General features: G+C 41.6%; 1 protein-coding gene and 2 long non-coding RNA genes across 9 annotated transcripts in view; 2 read left to right on the top strand and 1 right to left on the bottom strand.

The window, feature by feature from the left end:
• EXOC4 (exocyst complex component 4) overlaps window positions 1-21,354 on the bottom strand; it is an 804,929-nt gene that overhangs the window by 86,363 nt on the left and 697,212 nt on the right. Inside the window, exon 16 of one of the 7 annotated variants that reach the window (XM_055590961.1) lies at window positions 10,807-11,544. The exons of 4 other annotated variants lie outside the window; for them this stretch is intronic. In XM_055590961.1, the coding sequence (XP_055446936.1) occupies window positions 11,528-11,544 (17 nt within the window). In that variant the 3' untranslated portion in view covers window positions 10,807-11,527. Of the gene's footprint in view, window positions 1-10,806; window positions 11,545-17,635; window positions 18,946-19,206; window positions 19,365-21,354 lie in introns of those variants that run through there. 2 more of the 7 variants (XM_055590960.1, XM_055590959.1) reach the window with 2 other exon arrangements.
• LOC129659515 (uncharacterized) lies at window positions 1,553-6,587 on the top strand. Its single transcript, XR_008718106.1, has 3 exons — window positions 1,553-1,918; window positions 5,862-5,941; window positions 6,356-6,587. It is a non-coding gene; the product is annotated as an uncharacterized LOC129659515 (long non-coding RNA).
• LOC129659514 (uncharacterized) overlaps window positions 9,582-21,354 on the top strand; it is a 40,991-nt gene continuing 29,218 nt past the window's right edge. The window contains exon 1 of the long non-coding RNA XR_008718104.1: window positions 9,582-9,980. This is a non-coding gene — a long non-coding RNA (uncharacterized LOC129659514). The remainder of the gene's footprint in view (window positions 9,981-21,354) is intronic.

Genomic DNA, 21,354 nt, shown 5'->3' with positions numbered 1-21,354 from the left:
CCAAGGTCTGAGAACACAGCAGAATTCTAGCAAAGTTCAAATCAGTGGAGACATGCAAGAGGAAAAAGGGATTCAGGGTGTCAGGCTTAAATTTGATCTTTTTACCCACAAAAAGGGGGAGAATGATTTTCCCCAGAGTTGCAACTTCAATAAAAGGTGGCCTTTTAGGCAAGAGGAGGTGGGAGTTTGGTGAGAAAGCATGGAATGACACTCAGAAGCAGCGTGGGAGAAGATCAAGTAGTGTTTCTCACCTTATTTTAAAGGGGAAATGACAGGGATCTCTCTTTTCAAGACAGTATGTCCCCAGGGCCTGATTCTATAGCCAAGTGAACTTGGGTGTTATCCTAGGACTTCAAATGGATGTTCAACAAAGCTTTGAAACTGTGTTTTTGAGCGATCAGGTCTGCCTTACTCAATTGGGCCTGAAAGGTCATATTTATATTTTGAATCAGCATTTATTTCATGGTTACAGTTTATTTCCCCTTCTGCCAAAGGCATTAATGAGGAGACAGAAGAAATACAGCTGAGTGTGTATCCCTGTGGTACAGGTGAGGGAGCAATGATGATGAACCCATAGAGGCTCTGAAATTTTGACCTGAAATGATAGGAACTGTGATTTCACTTGAAGAGACTGAAATTGCATTATAAATTATTTCAATACGCACATAAAGACAATGACAAGTCGGATCTTCTATTAAGGCTGACACAGCTGAATTGGGCTTATTTTGGAAAGATGGTTTTTCTATTCATCACCATCGGGGACTGGCTATATTATTTGCTTTCTTAGGACTGTGTTCCGTTTGATATCGCCTGAGATTAAATTTACTGTAGAAAGTGAGGCGGGAAAATACCCAGTGCCCTTGTCTGTTGTCATGTTGACATCATCCCCAGTCCGTTTCCTGGAAGCACAGGAATGACATTTTCCAACTCCCGGCCAGCAGGGTTTGGAGTTTAGATTCTGCTGGTGAGGGGCACTCCCCAAAGAGGTGGAAGGTAAAAGGAAAGGGAGGGCATCCTTCCCCCCTTGCAGTGGGACAAAGAAGCTCAGGCAGATGGCAAATAAGAGGCTCATAGCAGCATCCAGAACTGCTCCCGCAACAGCCGCCTCCCTGCTGCGGGCAGGTGGAACCACTGGCGCGGTTCCTGTATCTCATTTCCCCACTCACCACCTGCTAGTTCTCCTTGTTCTTTGCTTCCTTCCAACTAAACCTCTTAGCAACCTTTAAAACACTGAATTCCTTGTGTTAAATTCCCTCTTGCCTGAAATCCCTAAATAATGACTTCTGTTTTCCTGACTGAGCCTTGATGAATAAATACAACCTTCGACTCATATTTCTGAGCTGAGGCGACTCCAGCCTCAGAGCGCATTTGGAGTAGGAAGGAGTGGGATGAAGAGTCACCAAGAACCCCTGGGCTACCCCTGAAGGGCACATTGTAACCACTAAGGCAAGGATTCTCAAGATGTGCTCTACTGTAGAGGTCCTAATCTAATCTCTCCGTTTTGCCCTCCTCTACCTTCATCAGAGAAGCTCTAATTTCACTCGTTACCTATTAAGGTTTGGCAGGACAAGCTTGCTGCTGAGATAGCTATTTGCAAACTACTGACCTTGAAGAGTTGGACCACAAAGAAGGCTGAGTGCCAAAGAATTGATGCTTTCGAATTGTGGTGCTGGAGAAGACTCTTGAGAGTCCTTTGGACTGCAAGGAGATCAAACCAGCCAATCCTAAAGGAAATCAACTTCGTATATTCATTGGAAGGACTGATGGAAAGCTGAAGCTCCAACACTTTGGCCACCTGATGCGAAGAGCCGACTCATTGGAAAACACCCTGATGCCGGAAAAGATTGAAGGCAGGAGGAGAAGGGGACTATAGAGGATGAGATGGTTGGATGGCATCACCAACTCGATGGACATGAGTGTGAGCAAATTCTGGGAGACAGTGGAACTCAGATGAGCTTGGCGTGCTACAGTCCAGGGGGTCGCAAAGAGTCAGACACGACTGAGCAACTGAATGACAGTAATAGCCCTTGAAAAGGAAGGATCTGGTCACTAGCAAACAACGTCCCACTGCACTGCAACCTCCAGAGCCAGTCAGAGTAGGGACAAAGGCCAAATGTTTAAACTACGGCACAACTCCTATAGAATGGGGATGAGTGGCAGGAAGAGCTATTTAAGTAACAGAAATAACATTTACTTGGGAACAAATAACTTGCTTTCTATCATTTTAGTTACATGAACTGTAGGATCATTTTAGGGGTATTTACTGAGTATTGAAGAAATTATACATTGCTCTCATTTTGACTAATGCACGCCAAGATTCCCTGGCAAAGTAGATTCAATCTTCCCTTCGAAAATGTTTCACAGAATCATTTTGCTGTCTAAATTTTCAGAAAACTACCATAGCTATTTCTGCCATTTTCTAAAGAAATCACAGATTGAAGATGTAGACTCCACAAAGTAGACTTCTTATCTTAGCGAGGTCACTCAGTCTGGAGCTGTTTTCAATGATTATATAAAAGCTCTGGCTTAACACTGAGGTATTCCCCAAATACTCCATGTCCCTGAGAATGTTATACATGCAGCTACTTCTGGGCTCTATAGTTTGGATCACCAGCCCTTTGGTAACTAGGTTGAAGGCATGAAGTTTAGGAGAAATCACCTAGATACTGACCCATAAAGGCTTAGATCTCTTTGTTCTTAGGCTATTCATCAGAACACCCACTTTTTTTTTTTTTTTTTTTCCATCCTGAGTCCCTCTCCCACCCTATCCCATCCCTCAGGGTCATCCCAATGCACCAGCCCCGAGCACCCTGTCTCATGCAATGAACCTGGACTGGTGGTCTGTTTCACATATGATAATATACATGTTTCAATGCTATTCTTTCAAATCATCCCACCCTCGCCTTCTCCCAGAGAGTCCAAAAGACTGTTCAATACACCTGTGTCTCTTTTGCTGTCTTGCAAATAGGGTTATCATTACCATCTTTCTAAATTCCATATATATGCTTTAGTATCCTGTATTGGTATTTTTCTTTCTGGCTTACTTCACTCTGTATAATAGACTCCAGTTTCATCCACCTCATTAGAACTGATCCAAATGTATTCTTTTTAATGGCTGAGTAATATTCCATTGTGTATATGTACCACAGCTTTCTTATCCATTCGTCTGCTGATGGACATCTAGGTTGCTTCCATGTCCTGGCTATTATAAACAGTGCTGTGATGAACACTGGGGTACATGTGTCTCTTTCAATTCTGGTTTCCTCGGTGTGTATGCCCAGCAGCGGGATTGCTGGGTCACATGGCAGTTCTATTTCCAGTTTTTTAAGGAACCTCCACACTGTTCTCCATAGTGGCTGTACTAGTTTGCATTCCCACCAAGAGTGTAAGAGGGTTCCCTTTTTTCCACATCCTCTCCAGCATTTATTGCTTGTAGACTTTTGGATCACAGCCATTCTGACTGGCATGAGATGGTACCTCACTGTGGTTTTGATTTGCATTTCTCTGAAAATGAGTGATGTTGAACATCTTTTCATGTGTTTGTTAGCCATCTGTATGCCTTCTTTGGAGAAATGTCTGTTTAGTTCTTTGGACCATTTTTTGATTGGGTCATTTATTTTTCTGGAATTGAGCTGCAGGAGTTGCTTGTATATTTTTGAGATTAATTCTTTGTCAGTTGCTTCGTTTGCTAGAACACCCACTTTTAAAAAGTGAGTAACATTTAAACATTTTCCCATTTTCCCCTGTTGGACTAATAGAATTTCATTTTTGGAGAAAGAACAAGATGATAGTGGTAAATCTTGGTTTGATAAACATAGAGCTAAGTTGAAAAACATATTCACATCTATTTGGAAATTAAGCATATACGTTTGAGATTGTGGCTAGATTTGTCTCTGCCCGCTAATTACACAAAGACATGCACAGGGCTCCGTTCTCTCCTCTACAGATCTGGTCCAATATCTTTTGGTGGCCCTTCAGCAGCTGTGATGCTCTTTTTTAACTCCTGTGAAACCACACTGACTCCTGGCACTCAGTCTTTTCTTTCTTGCTTGCTAAGTCGCTTCAGTCGTGTCTGACTCTGTGTGACCCCATAGATGGCAGCCCACCAGGCTCCCCCATCCCTGGGATTCTCCAGGCAAGAACACTGGAGTGGGTTGCCATTTCCTTTTCCAATGCATGAAAGTGAAATCGCTTAGTTGTGTCCGACTCTTAGTGACCCCATGGACTGCAGCCCACCAGGCTCCTCTGTCCATGGGATTTTTCAGGCAAGAGTAGTGGAGTGGGGTACCATCGCCTTCTCCGCAGTCTTTTCTAGGTGCCAAGAATCATATCGGTTCTAGGCATCATTGTCAAATTCTTGTCTATGGTGTCTAGAATTTCTTTAGCATTCATTGTTCTAAGAACTGGCAAATCTGGGAGTTCCCTACTGTGGTAATTGTTAGGATGCTGTGCTTCCACTGCAGGGGGCACAGGTTCAGTTCCTGGTTGGAGAACATCCCACATGGTGTGCCAAAAAAATGAAAAGGCATATCTGCTGTAATCTGGTGCTCTGTCATATTTCACATGTTCCACATTTTCCTAAATTTCCTTAAACACCCAAAGGATAATATATTTGAACTCCACTTTGGAAGCAAGATGCCTTCTGATGCTTTTCTCACAACTGTCTCTTACCACGAGCTGTCCTGCCCTTTCGCCCTTTAGTTTGGAGAATAGTCCCCTTTCTAAGAAAGAAAGAAAGAAAGAGAAACAGAGTGGTTGGGCTTTCTATTAATGACCTTCACCACTTTACCAACTGTGGGCCTATCCGCTTCCTGTTTTCTGTGTCTAAACATCCTCAGTATCTCAGGTATCAACAGGTCAGTCTGGGTTTTGCCTCCCTGACGCTTTACCTACAGGCTCATCTTACATTTTGTGTCTGCTATGCATGCATCTATGATGCTTCTACGTGAGCTCATCAGAGAGCTTTCTGGGTGCTGTACAACAGTGTGGTGGTCAAAAGTATAGATTGTAGAGGCAAGCTATGTAAGTTCAAATTCTGGTCCACCACTTCGTAATTAATAGCTATGTGTCCTTGATAATTAATAGCTGTGTGTACTCTTAAAAGTCTAATATTTTAGACTCTCCATGTCTAAAATATTTCAATACCATGACAGTGTCTTCCAAATAAAATCCCAACTGATCTTTGCTCCTATCTCCAGTTTCATGGTTTGTTGTTTCCCTACAGTGAACTTCATGTTCCAGCCCTTTGGAATAAGTGAATTACTCTGAACTCATCATATTTTCTTCCACTTCATAGTCTTTTCTCCTCCCCTCCCCTTTCCTTCTTGGTTTCTCCTCCTAAAAGGCCCTTCTGTCTGGCTAATGACTATGTAATCATTTAAGCCTCAGATCAGCTGCTGCCTTCTCCAGAAAGCCTTCTCTTGATATTTACATTCTCCTTTAAAATGTGTCCTTTATATATTCCCATAGTATGCTGTGTTTACCCCATAGGTGCCGAATCACAGTATGGTATAATTACTTTCATGCCCATCTTTGCCATGACTTACAAATCCCCTGCAGGCTGAGGGTGGGTCGTGTTTATTCATGTCCTCAGGGCCCTAGCACAGAGCCAGTCCTCTGATATTTGTTAAACCAAGTTGATCCATAAATATTTACCGAATGAGTGAATATCTTCCCTGATGGCCTCATGAGAGAGCGCTTCACTGATCTAGTAAATTAAACAAGATAAACTTTCCATTTAGCCAATAGAAATTAACTATTGGATAAATTCAATAGAACACATGATTTATGAATCCTTGTCTAAACCTGTAACCATTGTGACGCTCCAGCTAATTGGCTGTGCCTTTTTGTCTTCTCAATAGGGGAGGCCTACTGGAGAAGATGGATGGAAGGCAAAGCAGTTGGCAAAGCCGAAACACGACAGAACAGTCAGAGGTCAAAGGTAAAAACAGGGGGAAGCCAAATTCACCTTGGTGACTAGGACACTTCCAGCCCTTCCTTATTCTCTGCAATTCAAACAATCCATAACACACGAGAAACACAAGAATTCCCCTGATACGGACAGTGAATCCCTAAATTTTTGCATTTGTGGTGTTCATCTAAGATTTGCTTTATTTAAACATGAAGACACGTGAACAACATCCCCTCTGCACATCCTACCACAGCATGCTTTCAAACATGCTTTGAACTTGAGCGATTCTGATATTTCAAGTTTGTTAAAATGTCTGGGGGAGAATGGATGCATGTGTATGTATACACGTGTTCAGCTGAAACTGTCACATTATTAATGCGTTCTACCCAATAGAAAATAAGAAGTTAAAAAATAAATAAAATGTCATTATACTTCTTTTATTAGGTAAGGAAGCAACTTAAATAAGAGAGACAAAGGACTTTCTAATCCAGAAATTAAGAACATACGTCTAAGAATCACCAAAAAGGATTTTTTAGGAAGGGAATTAAAGCACAACAGATGAATGACGGGTAAAAATCTGTCATATGAGGAAGTGGGAATCACAGACGCACAGATTCATCATGTACAATGAGGGGCGCTGAAAGCATGAGAAATACAGGATTTGAGAAGAAAAAAGAGAAACAGAGTAAAATGGTTTTAGTTTGATGAAAAGAAACGAGGCTCCAAGATTAATAGCCCAGCTCAGACACTGGCTAAGCAGAATTCACACTTTTTTGCTTCAGCTTTTCTACCTATGAAATGGGAATAAAGATGGTAGCTTTCTAATTAGCTCAGGATGCATCTGTGCAGATGAACCAAGGGATGACTACGGTATAAGCTACAAATGGAGACTGCGAGGGAGGTTTTGCTGGGGACACAGCAGGAAGTCAAAGAGAAAGGAAGAAAATTTTTAAATGGACAGAATAACTGAGAGCTTCTTTGGTACCCATGGCCTACTCACTTCAATGAAGACAGGAGGGATGCCCAAGGAAGCTCAGAAAGTGATGTAAACTCACGGAGAAGAGCAGGCCTGACCATACTCCCATCCCACCCCACCCCCGCCCCACCCAGGCTGAGTAAATACAACGGAGGAAGAGGGGGCAGGGAGCCAGCTGAACACTATAATGAACAGTCTCCTTAGAACTGCCTGAGGCACTCCTTTCTGCCTCTGTAAATTGGGGAAATTCAGCACTTCAAGGAAGCAATAACTCCTTAAAAAAAAAAAAGTTTGTTTTCAATTAGGTTGTGCAAACATCCTGCCCTAAGAAAGTGTGCTCCTTTCCTTCCTTCCTTCTTCCCTCCCTCCCCCTTCTTTTATCTCCCTCCTTTCTCTTACAACAATTAAAGAAAACAATCTTCCATAAAATTTTATAGATATTCATGATTTATACGAGTCCCGATACGAGCTGGGAATAATTTAAAAAAAAATCAACAACTGAAGACCCGTTAGTCCTCTAAAACAATAAAGAGAAACCAATCTTTTACTAGTCAAGTCTTGCACATTAACCCTGACGATCGTGTTTCTCCACCAGCCAAGGTCCTCTAAACCTTATCTCCCCTGCAGAATTAAAAAGCCAGGCCTGGGCCTCGGAGGCACATCATTGCATTTCATTTCTCTGGGGCTTATAACCACTGAAGCTCACAAAGGACTGCACAGTTAAAGCCTAGGTTCTCTTTTCGGCCTTAAGCGAGCTGCTCCACAGGTTGTTTTTAAGAAAGATGAGTTTGGAGAAGGCCATTTAGAAACTGGAGTCTTCCTTCTGGTGGCTGTTGTTGGCTCTGTGGCTGACAATCTTGAACCCAGTGAAGTGTGGACTGATAAAAGTAAGTTTAAAGCCTGAGAGAAAAAAGTTTGTTTCTTCAACTTAGCTGGCTTTCTCTTTCTAATACAGAAAGTTAGTATCAGGGAGACTGTATTGTATTCTGAAATAAAGAACTAGATTAGGAACCAGAAGACCTGAGTCCTATGATTGGTTCTTTTACTACCTTTTTTCTACGAGTTTTGAATTTATTTTCTTCCTCAGAGATTTATATATTGCCGATTTCCCTAACAACGTGTTCTTTCTCATATATTCTCTTATATTAGAGTTGCAGATTTTAATTAAAAAGATTTCACAGGGGCATACATACATAATAAAAACAATCTCATAAAATATATAAGACAGGTTGCTATTTCTAAACTTATTCTTAACATTCATCCCTTCAAGTCGAGCTACCCCTTTCTTCCTTTCTCCATAATCTTCAATATTTCCTAGGTGACTGTGCACAACCCTCTGCATAATTTAACCACGTATCTGCATTCCTGTCTTATGTAGTTAACGGCCTCACTAAGCTCTAAGACCGCAGATCAACTAGAGCCTGGATCTTCTGTTCACCTCTGAACACCCTCCCCCTGGGCACAGAGCAGGCTGTTGACTGAAGGGATGGAAGGGCTGGCGTCAGTTTCATCCTCCTTTTTCCCTCCATGGGAGTTCTCATCTCTTTCCTTTTTTATTTTTTTTTTTTTGATACTTTAATATTACAAATTTCTTTCTAATAATTTAAGTATAAAAATCAGTCTTTTCCCCAAATCCTTGACACCAATTATCCCAGTTTGGTGCCCATGGCCTCTATTATTTGTCACTTCCTTTAAATTCCTTACTTGTCAGAAACGCTTCTGATTGCTGGCATTTCTTTTGCCCCTGGACTGTCTGTAGTCTAAAGAGACATCCCTAAGAGTTCAAATTCCTGTGTTCCACATGGAACACACTTTGTTGTTTATTACATCACTACAGTACTTAGGGGAGGCTGATGATCTTCCTGGAGGTCAGTTAGCATTTACTAAACAGTTAAGAGTATGCGCTAAGGGGCTTCCCTGGTGGCTCAGGGGTAAAGAATCCTCCCAGAATGCAGGAGATGCAGGTTTGATCCCTGGGTTGAGAAGATCCCCTTGTGCCGGGAGCCGGCATATTGCATATTGAGTGCATATTGCATAGTGCATATTGAGTGCAGCACTTTCCACAGCATCATCTTTCAGGATCTGGAATAGCTCAACTGGAATTCTATCACTGCTGGGAGCCAGCGTGAGGAACTCCGCCCATGACAAAGGTCATGAGGAAGGAGGCTCGGCATATGCAAAGGCGGGATCGAGCCTCAGGAGTCCCCCTGGAAATTCTCGAGCATCTTCCCCCCAAACCAGAGTCTGCCTACTTTCTGCTTTGTGCTTTCATCTACACCTCTGACTTTATGGGGGCTGTCCCCCACTACCTCTCTCTGAAAAAAGAGTTAGCTTACAGCTCCAGTTAATAATTCCTGGGTGTGACAGTGTTTCAACCTACAAACTCCTTTAGAAATCCTCTAGCCTGCCTGAATAGGTTTTTCCGGCCACGTGTGATTGTTCAGAGCCTCCCAACTGTGAGAGGCAGGAGATGTTCTAAACTGTCTAAACACAGATTCCTTTGAGTAGTTAAAAGATTGATTAGAAATTGTATTGGTGAAGGGTTTTTCACTTGTTGGGCCAATGTTTGCTGCTAAGTCTCCATACTCCTTACCTACTGTGTCCTTGGCAGTGTATTGATTGATATAATGGGTGTATAGAAATGTAAAATGTAGCTTTGTCCAGTGCTTTTTTGGAGGCTGGTGCCTGACTTTGGAATAATCACCTTTAGAGAAAAATAAGTTTCTTAAAATGTTAACAGGCCTCCTGGCCAGAAGATGATGTAATTCACCTGAACTTTTGCATATGATAAGTTTGAAAGCCTGGCTTAGATTAGGACCAGGAACTGCTGTCCTTGCATGACTCCACCCCTTCCCCCATTATCCTCTATGCACAACTTAAGGTATAAAAACTACTTTGGAAAATAAAGTGCGGGCCTTGTTCACCGAAACTTGGTCTCTCCATGTCACTCTCTCTTTCAAATTCTGGCTGAGTCTCCATCTGGAGCGCAGAACCCGCCATGCTTGCTAATTATGCCTGGGCTTCTAAGATCTGACCGGGGAGGCCTCAGTGTCTCCTCTCCTTCGGGAGAACGGAAGGACGCCTGCAGCCTACGTAAGTGGTGCAAACTTCTTGTCTTGAAGTTTTATTGGTCTCCCGCGTAAACCAAGCTACTCAGCCTCTTTTCTCCACTGAATTTTCCTACTGAGCTATCCTCATTCTATTATTCTTTATATCCTTAATTAACGTTTAATTAAGCAGTTGTTTCCTGACCCTCGCCTACGCCGTCTCTCCTTCGAATACCCTGGATCAGCCGGGGCTGGACCCTGGCACCCTTGGAGAAGGAAATGGCAATCCACTCCAGTATTCTTGCCTGGAGAATCCCATGGACTGAGGAGTCTGGTGGGTTATAGTCCATGAGGTTGTGAAGAGTCGGACACAACTTAGTGACTAAACCACCCCCACATGCTCTAAACCGGAAAGACCTTCATAAATTTGCTTTTTCAAAAATAAATTCGTGAGCCCTTTAAATATTGCAGACCCCACCCTCCTAAAAGGGAGCCCCATGACAACCTGTTAGGGATATTTGATGCTGGGGAGTCAGATGAGGCACACGGGCAGGGAGCGATTATCTGGGGCCCATGTGATTAAGTGGAGGAACCAGGGGAAGTGGCCTCAGGCTGTGCTGCTCGCCCCTTGTGGAACCATCTTCTTATTTGTATGATGCCTGCCACCTTCTCATTGCAAAGCCATCCCTACATGTACTGCGTGTGAAAACATATTGAAAGCCTCTTTGGATCACAATACATCTGTTCTAAGAGGCTGAATGAGAGATGCCAGGGGAACATTAACTCACAATTTCCTAACTCGAGTGCAATTAAAATCTCAGCCACAGTACAGAATTAATGTAGTCCTTTGCATTTTAAATACATATTTTAATTAAATGACACCCATCTGTAGAATATGAGACTGCATTTTTATTGAGGATTTCAAATGATATAATCTGTTCCTATGAAGCGTAAATGGCTTGGTTCATGTTTCCAGAAACCTCTGAAGAATTATATAGATCTGGCAGAAGCACATGTGGTGACACTCAGTTTTGCTAAAATTTAAATCTGTTTAACTTGCATGATAAGTGCTGTTTGTGTGATAAGGCTTAGATTATGTGTAAAAGTGACAGAAAGTAAGAGCACAGCTCTTTGAACCTCTTGGGCCTTTTCTCTGCAGGGTCTGTCAGAGGAAACACAGGGTCGAGGGCGGGGCATCTGTGACCCAGCTAGAGCTCCGTAGTCATGGTGATCATCTTTTAACTCATTTAACCTAATAAGCAGCTTCCTCTAAGGTAAAAGATAATGTTAATGAGCCTCTAACCACTTCCTTATGGACAGGAGAGCTACCTGGGAGGTGTACAATTATTTGTGACAGAAGTGATTTGAGGTAGGTGTAAAGTTCGTCAGAAAACTGAACTACACCAACAAAAAGTAGACAGCAAATGTGCCCTTTGCTCTCTAGAGTATCTTTGTCTCAGGTTTTTTTTTTCCCACCTATATTTCCACATTAAGTACACTCTTCAAGAAGAGGAAGCCTTAGGGAGGCAGGAGGTAACTTGGGTTCTAGCCCCACGTTGATGTGTGACCTCGCGACAGTCAGCCAGTTGGTGCTCAGTTTTCTTGTTCATCTGCAAGAAGGCAAAGTGGTGTTGGGATGGACAGTGTGGGCATTAGAGTCTGATGGCACAGATTTAAACCCTGTGACCTCCCTTAGCCCCAACTCTGTCCTGTAAGAAATGAGGGTAACACCACGTCCCTCATAGGTTGTTGTAAGGATGAGATAGCACGGTGGAGATCTGAGACCAGGGCCTGCCTCACTCTTGGCTGGTGTTCAATAAATGTCAGCTACAACTCCAAGCGAAATGTCAGCATTCGCTCTTGGGAAATCTGGGAATCACACTGTCCTAGGTTCCAAGCCCAGCTTTGCCTCTTACTACTTGCATGCTTGTAGAGAAGGTACTCAGTCTTTGAACTTTATTTTTATCATTTGAAAACTAGAGACAATAATGCTTACTGTATTAGTTTCTTATTGCTACCGTGTCAAAGGACTACGAATGCAGTAGCTTAAAGGAACACAGACTTCTTATCTTATACTTTCAGAGATTAGAAATCTGATGAAAGGTTGTTGTTGAATCACGCGAATACACCGGGATTCTTGGCCCCCGGAGGAGAAGAATTCAATCTGGGGCCAGAGACGAGGCTTGATCGCTCACAGCTTTTGTGTAATAAAGTTTTATTAAAGTATAAAGGAGATAGAGAAAGCTTCTGACATAGGCATCAGAAGGGGGCAGAAAGAGTACCCCCCTGCTAGTCTTCAGCTGGATGTTACATAGTCACTAGCAGTCTGTTAATGAAAGAAAGGAATGTCTTAAAATTCAGAATGGCACCAAATGGTTTATCCTGGGCCATAAAATAATTAACTTGAATCTTAAAGAAGGGCAGACCACCATACAAATAGTTTCATTTACATAGATTAGGGGAACAATATCTAAGTATAACATACTGGTTTGTCAAGTAGGTTCTGGGCCAAGAGGCGAACCGACTTGGAGACAGAGTTTGGGGTAAAGGCGTAGTGCATTAGCCTAGCTTAAGACAAACATTTTTCCATAAGAAAAAGGCATTGGTTATCTCTAGGCTCAAGAATAGCTAACTTCAGGTGAAACCAGGTGTCATTATGGCAATACAGTATTTTAAGACAAACCTCCCTTTAAATTTGTATAGAGAAGGAAAAAAATATTGCTAGTTTGTTTCCTCCTGCCGCTTAAGAGAGATAAAAATGTCTGACACTTGCAGGCTATTTCTTCCATTTTGAGACCCCTTTCTCCTTGGGGACCCCTAGATTTCCTATCAACCTGCCTAGGAAATGACTCTCTCACTGACATAAGTCTCAAAGGGCTAAAATTGAGGTGTCAGAGGCTTCTAGAGGCTGTCTGCATTCCTTGGCTTGTAGCCCCCTTACTCCATCTTTAAAGCCAGCAACAGAAGGTTTAGTCTCTCACTGTATCACTCTGGCCTACTCATCTGTCTCCCTTTTCCACTTTTAAGGACCCTGTAATTACACTGGGCTCACCTGGATTATTCAGGATAATTTCCCCACCTTAAGGTAAGCTGACAAGCAGCGCTAAGCCCATCTGCAATCTTAATTCCCCTTTGCTGAACATCTTCACAGCTTTTGGGGATTAAGATGCTGACACTTTTAGGGGAGTGATATTCTGCCTACTGCACTGAGCCTCACAGCATTATGAAAGTTAGAAACACTACTCTATAATTCCCAGTACAGTGTCTTGCACATGATAAAACTCTCGATAAATAGCAGCGTTCCCATTATTGGAGCTGACTGGTAATTAAGGTCCTGTCAATCTTGGATGTTCTGTAATCTTGTTATAATGTAGGTAAATGTTTTACTAACAGTTTTATGTTTTGATCATAAAGCAATAGGCTCCAAGTTCTGATCTATAAACACTTGTCTGTTAACAGTCAGAATATTATTACAGCAAAGTATCTGGCTCTCCAGATTAATCTGTTGGTAGCAAACTGAGGTAAGTAAAGTCTTCTAGGATGATTATCATACTATATAGGGATTTGCCTCAAAAACTCTGTCAGACAGCTTGTGGAAACATCTTAACAACAGTGAATTATTTATAATATTACTTACAGGGGGTATAATATTATATCTCTAAATATTGAACAGACTTGAATTACTTTGCCAATTTTTCTCTTGTGAATTTATTTATACATGTGTGCACATATAACTTAAGGACTTAAAATTTTTCACTGTATCTTAAAAAAAAATCAAGTCAAATGATCAGGGTTCTACTATTTCTCATAGAATTATTGCTGATGAGCAGAAACTAGTTCTATCTAGCCTATGTTAGGCATCGTATTAATTTTAGCTATCTAATAGTCCTTATGAAACCAGAAAACATCATGGTCAAGATGGTGCATGCACGAGCAAGGCAGAATGTAGAAGCAGCCTCCTGGGGAACTTATTACATGCTAGATAGTAGAGCTTTTATCTCATTCAAATCCAAGCAAATACATTCTTCTGGTAAGAGCTGGGTTTGGTGGAGCGTACTTGGAACAAGGGCAGATTCCATAGTTAACCTAGCCATAAATTTCACAGGAGAAATGGTCAAAGCCCAGATTCCAAGGGACATTTGGAAGGTTCCCTTTTCTCTCGTTTTTGAATCCCAGGAAGATGAACTGAAACTTTGTGGACAATAGGCTCTTCTTTGATTGGGTCTACCTAACAAGCTCATATAATAGTGTAAATTATTCAGTAGAATTGATTAAAACTTAAAAATGAGGACCTAGCAAGGACTTTTGCTACTGTAATAATTTTTAGTTCACTTTTTATTTTAATCAAATCTAGATATGCACATAAAGAGCCAGGTAGGTTTTATAAGCTTTTTCATCTTAGTCAATTTCCTTAGTGCTTATCCCTGTATAAAGAACTTGTCTACTTAGCTACTTTCTTAACTTTTAATGTTCAGGTGTTTGTTGCCCTCCCACTAAGAGGGCACCCACTAAGAAAGATGAGGACTTAACTTCCTGCACATACGCGTATCTCTTCCCACTACTGTCTCATAACTGTGGCTAGATCAGTATTTCATGTTACTGTCGTTTTGTTCAGTTGCCCAGTTGGGTCTGACTGTGATCCCATGGACTGCAGCACTCCAGGCCTCCCTGTCCCTCACCAACTCCTGAAGTTTGCCCAAGTGCATGTCCATTGCATTGGTGATGCCATCCAGTCATCTCATCCTCCGACGCCCTCTTCTCCTTCTGCCCTCAATCTTTCCCAGCATCAGAGACTTTTCCAATGAGTTGGCTGTGAGCATCAGATGACCAAAATACTGGAGCTTTAGCTTTGGCCATCAGACCTTATAACGAGCATTCAGGGTTGATTTCCCTTAAAACTGACTGGTTTGATCTCCTTGCTGTCTAAGCGACTTTCAGGAGTCTTCTCCAGCACCACAGTTTGAAGGCATCAGTTCTTTTGCACTCTGCCTTCTGTCCAGTCCAGCTCTCACAACCATACGTGACCACTGGGAGGACCATAGCCTTGACTGTATGGACCTTTGTTGGTAGAGTAATGTCTCTGCTTTTCAGCACAATGTCTAGGTTTGCCATAGCTTTCCTGCCAAGAAGCAACTGGCTTCTGATTTCACGGCTGCAGTCACCATCTGCAGTGATTTTAGAGCCCAAAAAAAGGAACTCTGTCACTACTTCCACTTTTCCCCCTTCTATCTGCCATGAGGTAATGGGGCTGGATACCATGATCTCAGGTCTTTTAATATTTAGTTTCAAGCCAGCTCTTTTACTCTCTAAACACTACTGGCATCTAGGGCCATGCAGTAGGCCACGTTTTCCCCTTGCACAATAGGTGTGTTTTCTCTGGCGCTAATAACAATCTTGTTATTTGTTTGCTTAGTCTTTTTGTACTTAAGAGATTGTTGAGCCTCAAATACTTCTCTCTCAATACATCAAAACATATTGGGTTTCCTATCAACATCACCTACTTGAACAAATCTCTCCTGCAACCTTCTGAACCGTTCCTCTGGGGGCGAGTTACTCTCTATGCCTGTTGCCATCTTGGCACCTCCTGCCATGATCATTTTTGGGCTCTTTCTCTGTGCTGGAATCTCTATTCCTTGTGTACTATGACTTTCTATTTTTCAGGTAAACTCTTTTAGTTTGGTAGATTCTGAGGAAGGCGGCATGGAAAGTACGTTTTTTTGAGACTACGTGTGTCTGAAAAGGTTTTCTTTTTCCCTCACACTGAACTGGTAGTGTGACTAAGTATATAATTCTTGGTTGGAAATAATTTTTCTCAAAATCTGAAGGTATTTTTCTATTGTGTTCTAGCTTCTGGTGTTACCTTTGAGGAGTAATTTTCTGCTTCTTGATTCTCTAAAACCTCTCCTGTGCCCCTCTGCCCCAGACAGTTTAGCACTTTCTCTTTATTCTGAGGGCTCTGCAATTTTGCAGTGATCGACCTGGTGGGAATCTATTTTCATCCACTATGCTGGGCACTCTGGGTCTGTACAACTTGCAAATTCATGTTGATCCAGCAATCTGCCTCCTGAGCATATAACCAGACAAAACTCTAATTTGAAAAGATACATGCAACCCTGTGTTCACAGCACTATCCACAATAGCCAAGACATGGAAATAACCTAAATGTCGATCAACAGATGAATAAATAAAGAAGATGTGGTAGGTATATACAGGGGAATTCTACTCAGTCATTAAAAAGATGATATGATGTCATTTGCAGGAACATGGATAAGCCTAGAGATTATTATACTAAGTGAAGTAAGTCAGAAAGAGAAAGACAAATATCATATGATATCACTTACATATGGAATCTAAAATATGACACAAATGAACTATGAAACAGAATCCCAGACATTGAGAACAGATATGTGGTTGCCAAGGGGCAGAAACTGTAGGGGAAGGATGAATTGGGAGTCTGGGATCAGCAGATGCAAACTATTATATATTGAATGGATATACAACAAGGTCCTATTGTATAGAACAGGGAACTATGCTCAAAATCTCATGATAAGGCATAATGGAAAAGAATATTATAAAAAAAAGAAAGTGTACGTAAATATATATATATATTTTTTTTATATGTATTTATAAATGACTCATTTGAAAAGACCCTGATGCTGAGAAAGATTGAGGGTGGGAGGAGAAGGGGACGACAGAGGATGAGATGGTTGGATGGCATCACCAACTCAATGGACATGTGGTTGGGTAAACTCCAGGAGTTTGTGATGGACAGGGAGGCCCGGCGTGCTGTGGTACATGGGGTCGCAAAGAGTCGCACTCGACTGAGCGACTGAACTGAACTGAACTGATAACTGAATCACTTTGCTGTATAGCAGAAATTAACACAACATTGCGTATCAACTATACCTCAATTAGCAGGAAAATTCTTAATCTAAATCTTAATCTAAATCCCAGAATGGCTTGAACTCCTTTAGATCCTTACAAGAAAAAGTCCAAAAATTTGGACTTGGTTATACTTTGCCATCAGAATTTTACTGAATACTACAGAATACAGTTAATAAAATTTCCCAGGTGGTGCTAGTGGTAAAGAACTCACCTGCCAATGCAGGAGACACAGAGACTCAGGTTCGATCTCTGGGTTGGGAAGATCCCCAGAGAAGGAAATGGCAACCCACTCCAGTATTTCTAGCCTGGAGAATCCCATGGAGAGAGGAGCCTGGGGGCGCTACAGTCCATATGGTCCCAAAGAGTAAGATATAACTGAGCAACTTAGCATGCACGCACGGAATATAGTTAATAAAATTTTAGTTTAAGTTATGGCAGATGTTTTAAATTAATGCATATTTATTTATTTTAAAATTTTCACTCTTTCTGGTATTACTGAAGTGTCAGTATCTCGTTCACCTTCCTAGGGATATTCAGGGCTACTAAGATATTTAATCGTCTTTAGTTATTATGTTTTTTTGGGGGGCTTCCCTGGTGACTCAGATGGTAAAAAGTCTGCCTGCAATGCAGGAGACCTGGGTTTGATCCCTGGGTTGGGAAGATCCCCTGGAGAAGGAAACAGCAACGTGCTCTGGTATTCTTGCCTGGAAAATCCCATGGACTGAGAAGCCTGGCAGGCTATAGTCCATGGGGTCACAAAGAGTTCGACACAATTATGAGACTTCACTTTCACTTTTAATCTTTTTTTTAATAAAACAATGTATAAGATATCTTACTGAAAAAAGTCCATATGAATAATCAACTCAATGAGACATGTTCAAGTTAATCCCTAATTAACAAGAGAGGCAGTTGAACACAGAACCCTTTGATGCTTCTAAAAGGCTCAAAGCTTCAGAGCTCCTACTGGACCTGTGCTGGACGGACTGTCATTTTGTTACAGTTTTTATTAAAATTGCACAGCTCCTTCATTTTCATACCTCCTGATTTAAAAGTACAAGTTTACAGAGAAAGTCATTTAATGAGAGTGGAGGTTTAATCTTAAATTTCACTCACTGTGGCTCTGAATAAACATACCCTGTGCCAGAGTTCAAGGGCCACATGGATCTTGGAAGGCTGTTAAACTTAAGTGCTCAAAGTCGAATTTCAAACGCAAGGCACCAAAGATTCCTTGATGGTGAAATTAAATGATCAAGTAGACAAGTAGGCCCGGTTATCAGCAGGAAGGACAGGAGAAGGGGAAAAACTAGAGGCAGACTCGGGCATTTCACACTGAGTTCCATCATGGGGAAACATGGACAGTAAAATGAGAGAGTCAGAAATGAAATACTCTTACAGGGATGGCTAAGAATGAGGAAGTGAGTTTAAAGGGAGAAGAAACAGAAGGGAAAAAACTGCCATTTATTGAAAGATCACTGTATGGTAGGCACTAGATCAAGTGTCATGCATAAAGTAGTTGACTTGATCCTCAAAGGCAGGGGTGAGGCAGGGGTTCCCAACCTCCAGGATCTAATGCCTGGTGATCTGAGGTGGACCTGATGTAATAACAATAGAAATAAAGTGCACATAAATGTAATGCACCTGAATCATCCTGAAACCATCCCCTCCCTCCCTGGTCCGTGGAAAAATGGTCTTCCACAAAACCATCCCCTGGTGCCAAGGTAGTGGGGACTGCTACTGCGAGGGATTTAGAACATAGACAACACCATCGATGATGTTAAAAGTGCCCTGTCCAGGCTCGAGGCCATGGCCATGTTCCTCTGTTATGTTGGTGCCGAGAAGAGAAATAAGGCTGGACTGTAACATTAGATGTCGGTCTTGCCTCCATATTCCATGGTAGGGTTGGGTCCGGGGGGAGAGAGAGTCTGGGCATGGTGTGGAAGAAAGCCATCTCTGTCCGCTTGTCTGGGGAAACAGGAGGTGGTGGGAGGAGTTTCCGGCCACTGTGGCGCTTGTGACAGCCATCTGTCTGTCAGTGACCCCTGCTCTGCTTCCCGGAGCGAGGCAGACCCAGCAGCATATGCAGAACTCTGGTGTGGGGGCGTTTCTCTACCACACTTCCAAGATTCCTGTGAAAAGCCCAAAGGCTGTTGGCTTGAGCAAATGCGTTAATTGGGCTTGCGGTACCTTTACACACATAATAACGCTGGTGGATTTTTCGTCACATTCCCTCTCTCAGAAGCAGACATGATAAAAGTTCGGAACATCTCTCTCTGGGTAAAGTTTGAGCAAATATATATATATATATTTTTTTTTTTCATAAAGCCGATCCAAAGGGTGGCCTTTATAATCAGTGTATGAGAAAAGACTCTGATGTTATTTCTGTTTTCATACTTACAATCATAATGCGTAAGTCTTAAAATTAATATTTCTGGGAGAGTTTCTCTCTACACAATCTTTCTCAGTATTCTGACACCAGTATTTGAAGACTGTAGCAGAAAAGGTCAAAAATCTTGTCATCATTTCTTGAGTGAAGTTTTATATTTTCCTAAAAATTGTATAAGAGAAACCCTTGGAGGAAATGGACAGGTCCTCAGTAGGCTCAAGAAAAGAGTTTCCAATAAAGTAAGAACATATGTGTCCACTTTATTCTGATCCTTTGTTCAGGACGCCTTGCCTAAATCTCCCAGTGATTTCCCATTATAAAGAGAAGAGACCTGATCTTAATTTGAAAATAGAACTATTTCAGGACAGTGGCCAAGATAAAAACCCGGGATAAAATGTAAACACCTAAGAGTATGTGCTGTGGATCAGGTCCAAAGCTTAGATTAAAGACAACACATTTTAAAAAAAAAAAAAATCAATCACTTGGAACCACTGAAGTTTTTCAGATTTAAAATGTTAAGATTCTCAATAATGAGCTATACATAGAAAGAGATATTGTTTGAACTGGCATTCCCCCCCAGGTGTTAGGCTAATGATTTATCATTTTCCTTTCAGTAAGTTTCTCATATAAAGACAATCTTCATATACAGAGACCCACTTACACAGCTTATCACCTCCTTTCCTGAGGTTCAGTAATACAGCAGTTCTGATAATACCTTGTCTTCGAGCAACATCAGATTTCCTAATACCTCATCTTTGCCACGCACTGTGTGTTTTAGAAGAATGAGGCTCTACAGAGCCACAGAATACACAAATATTGGACAATAAAAAGAACCACAAAGAAAAGAGGAACCCCCCCACTGCAATTAAAATGCAATAGCCTTCCACTGCGTGTCCCAATGCTAGTTAATACAGACATTTCCCATAACTTTAATCTTTAAGTGGTGATTGTTGGGGAAAAAAAAAAAAAAGAAGAAATCAAGTTTTGAGTTTCTTAAAAGACAAGAGGGAAGAAAATGACTTGTCATATCTGACTGGTTCGGAAATATAAAATCCAATTCTGAAGAAGGAGAGATAAGAAAAGTGCTGTGGAAGTGCCATCAGCTTAGCAAACACTAAATAATGAACAATGCAGAGACTGTCCAGCATGATAAAATACTCTATTAGAGGGACTGCTTTTAAATGAGTGATAATTGTGGCGCTTCCCCAGTGAAAGGTTATTGAATTTTTATCTGTAGCAGGAAGCTTTTGACAGACTTGCTGAAAAGTCACCTACAAATAGCACCTTCTTTAGATGAATTTGACCAAAGGGGTTTTCCAGTGTGTAACATCTTTCTGACATTTACAGGATTTTTGTTTCCTTGATGAATCGGATCAGATATTCTTGGTTTCTAGAAAAACACTTAAGTTTTTCCATCAGTCTTATAGAAAAGTCCTCCATATTCTTCCTTTCATAAAAATTGGATTATGTTAGTTAAGAACTCCAGTCAAATCCACCTAGGATTCAAGGACCAGACTTTAAGATGTTAGTACACAACATTAACTGCTCTTCATAAACAACACTGTGCCTTGGAGACCTACACTTGATACATTCCTGTACCTCATATGAAGGAGGAGGGAGGTCTTTTATGTTTTTATTGTAGAGTTTATGAGTGGATATAAATTACAATATTAAATTTAGGATAATAAAGTAAAAGAGAAAGTGACAGTCGCTTAGTAATGTCTGACTCTTGCAACCCCATGTACTATACAGTCCATGGAGTTCTCCAGAGAACCTTTCCCTAAATACATGCCTGAAAAATCTGGTTGCAAAATAGATCTCTGGCAGGGACGTGGTAGTTTTAGTTTTTTTATAGCAGGTGAAGGTCAAGACCACTCCTTTTAAAGTGTATTCAGGGACTTCCCTGGCTATCCATTGGTTAAGACTCTGTGCTTCCAAATGCAAGGGACATGGATTCAGTCCCTGGTCAGAGAGCTAAGATCCCACGTGCTACATGGTGTGGTCAAAATAAATAAAGTACATCCAGTGCCGTTCACAGACTCATTTAGGGACACGGCCGGGCACTCATCTGACTGCTGTAATTTGGGGAGACAGCTAAAGAACAGCATTAACCACGAGGGGGAACAGAAGCACGCTGGTTTCGTGCTCCGAG

The sequence above is a fragment of the Bubalus kerabau genome, chromosome 8, assembly GCF_029407905.1.
Source record: "Bubalus kerabau isolate K-KA32 ecotype Philippines breed swamp buffalo chromosome 8, PCC_UOA_SB_1v2, whole genome shotgun sequence".
Taxonomy (NCBI): Eukaryota; Metazoa; Chordata; class Mammalia; order Artiodactyla; family Bovidae; genus Bubalus; species Bubalus kerabau.
Note: the sequence above shows the minus strand (reverse complement) of the source record. Positions and strands in the feature narration are given on the sequence as shown.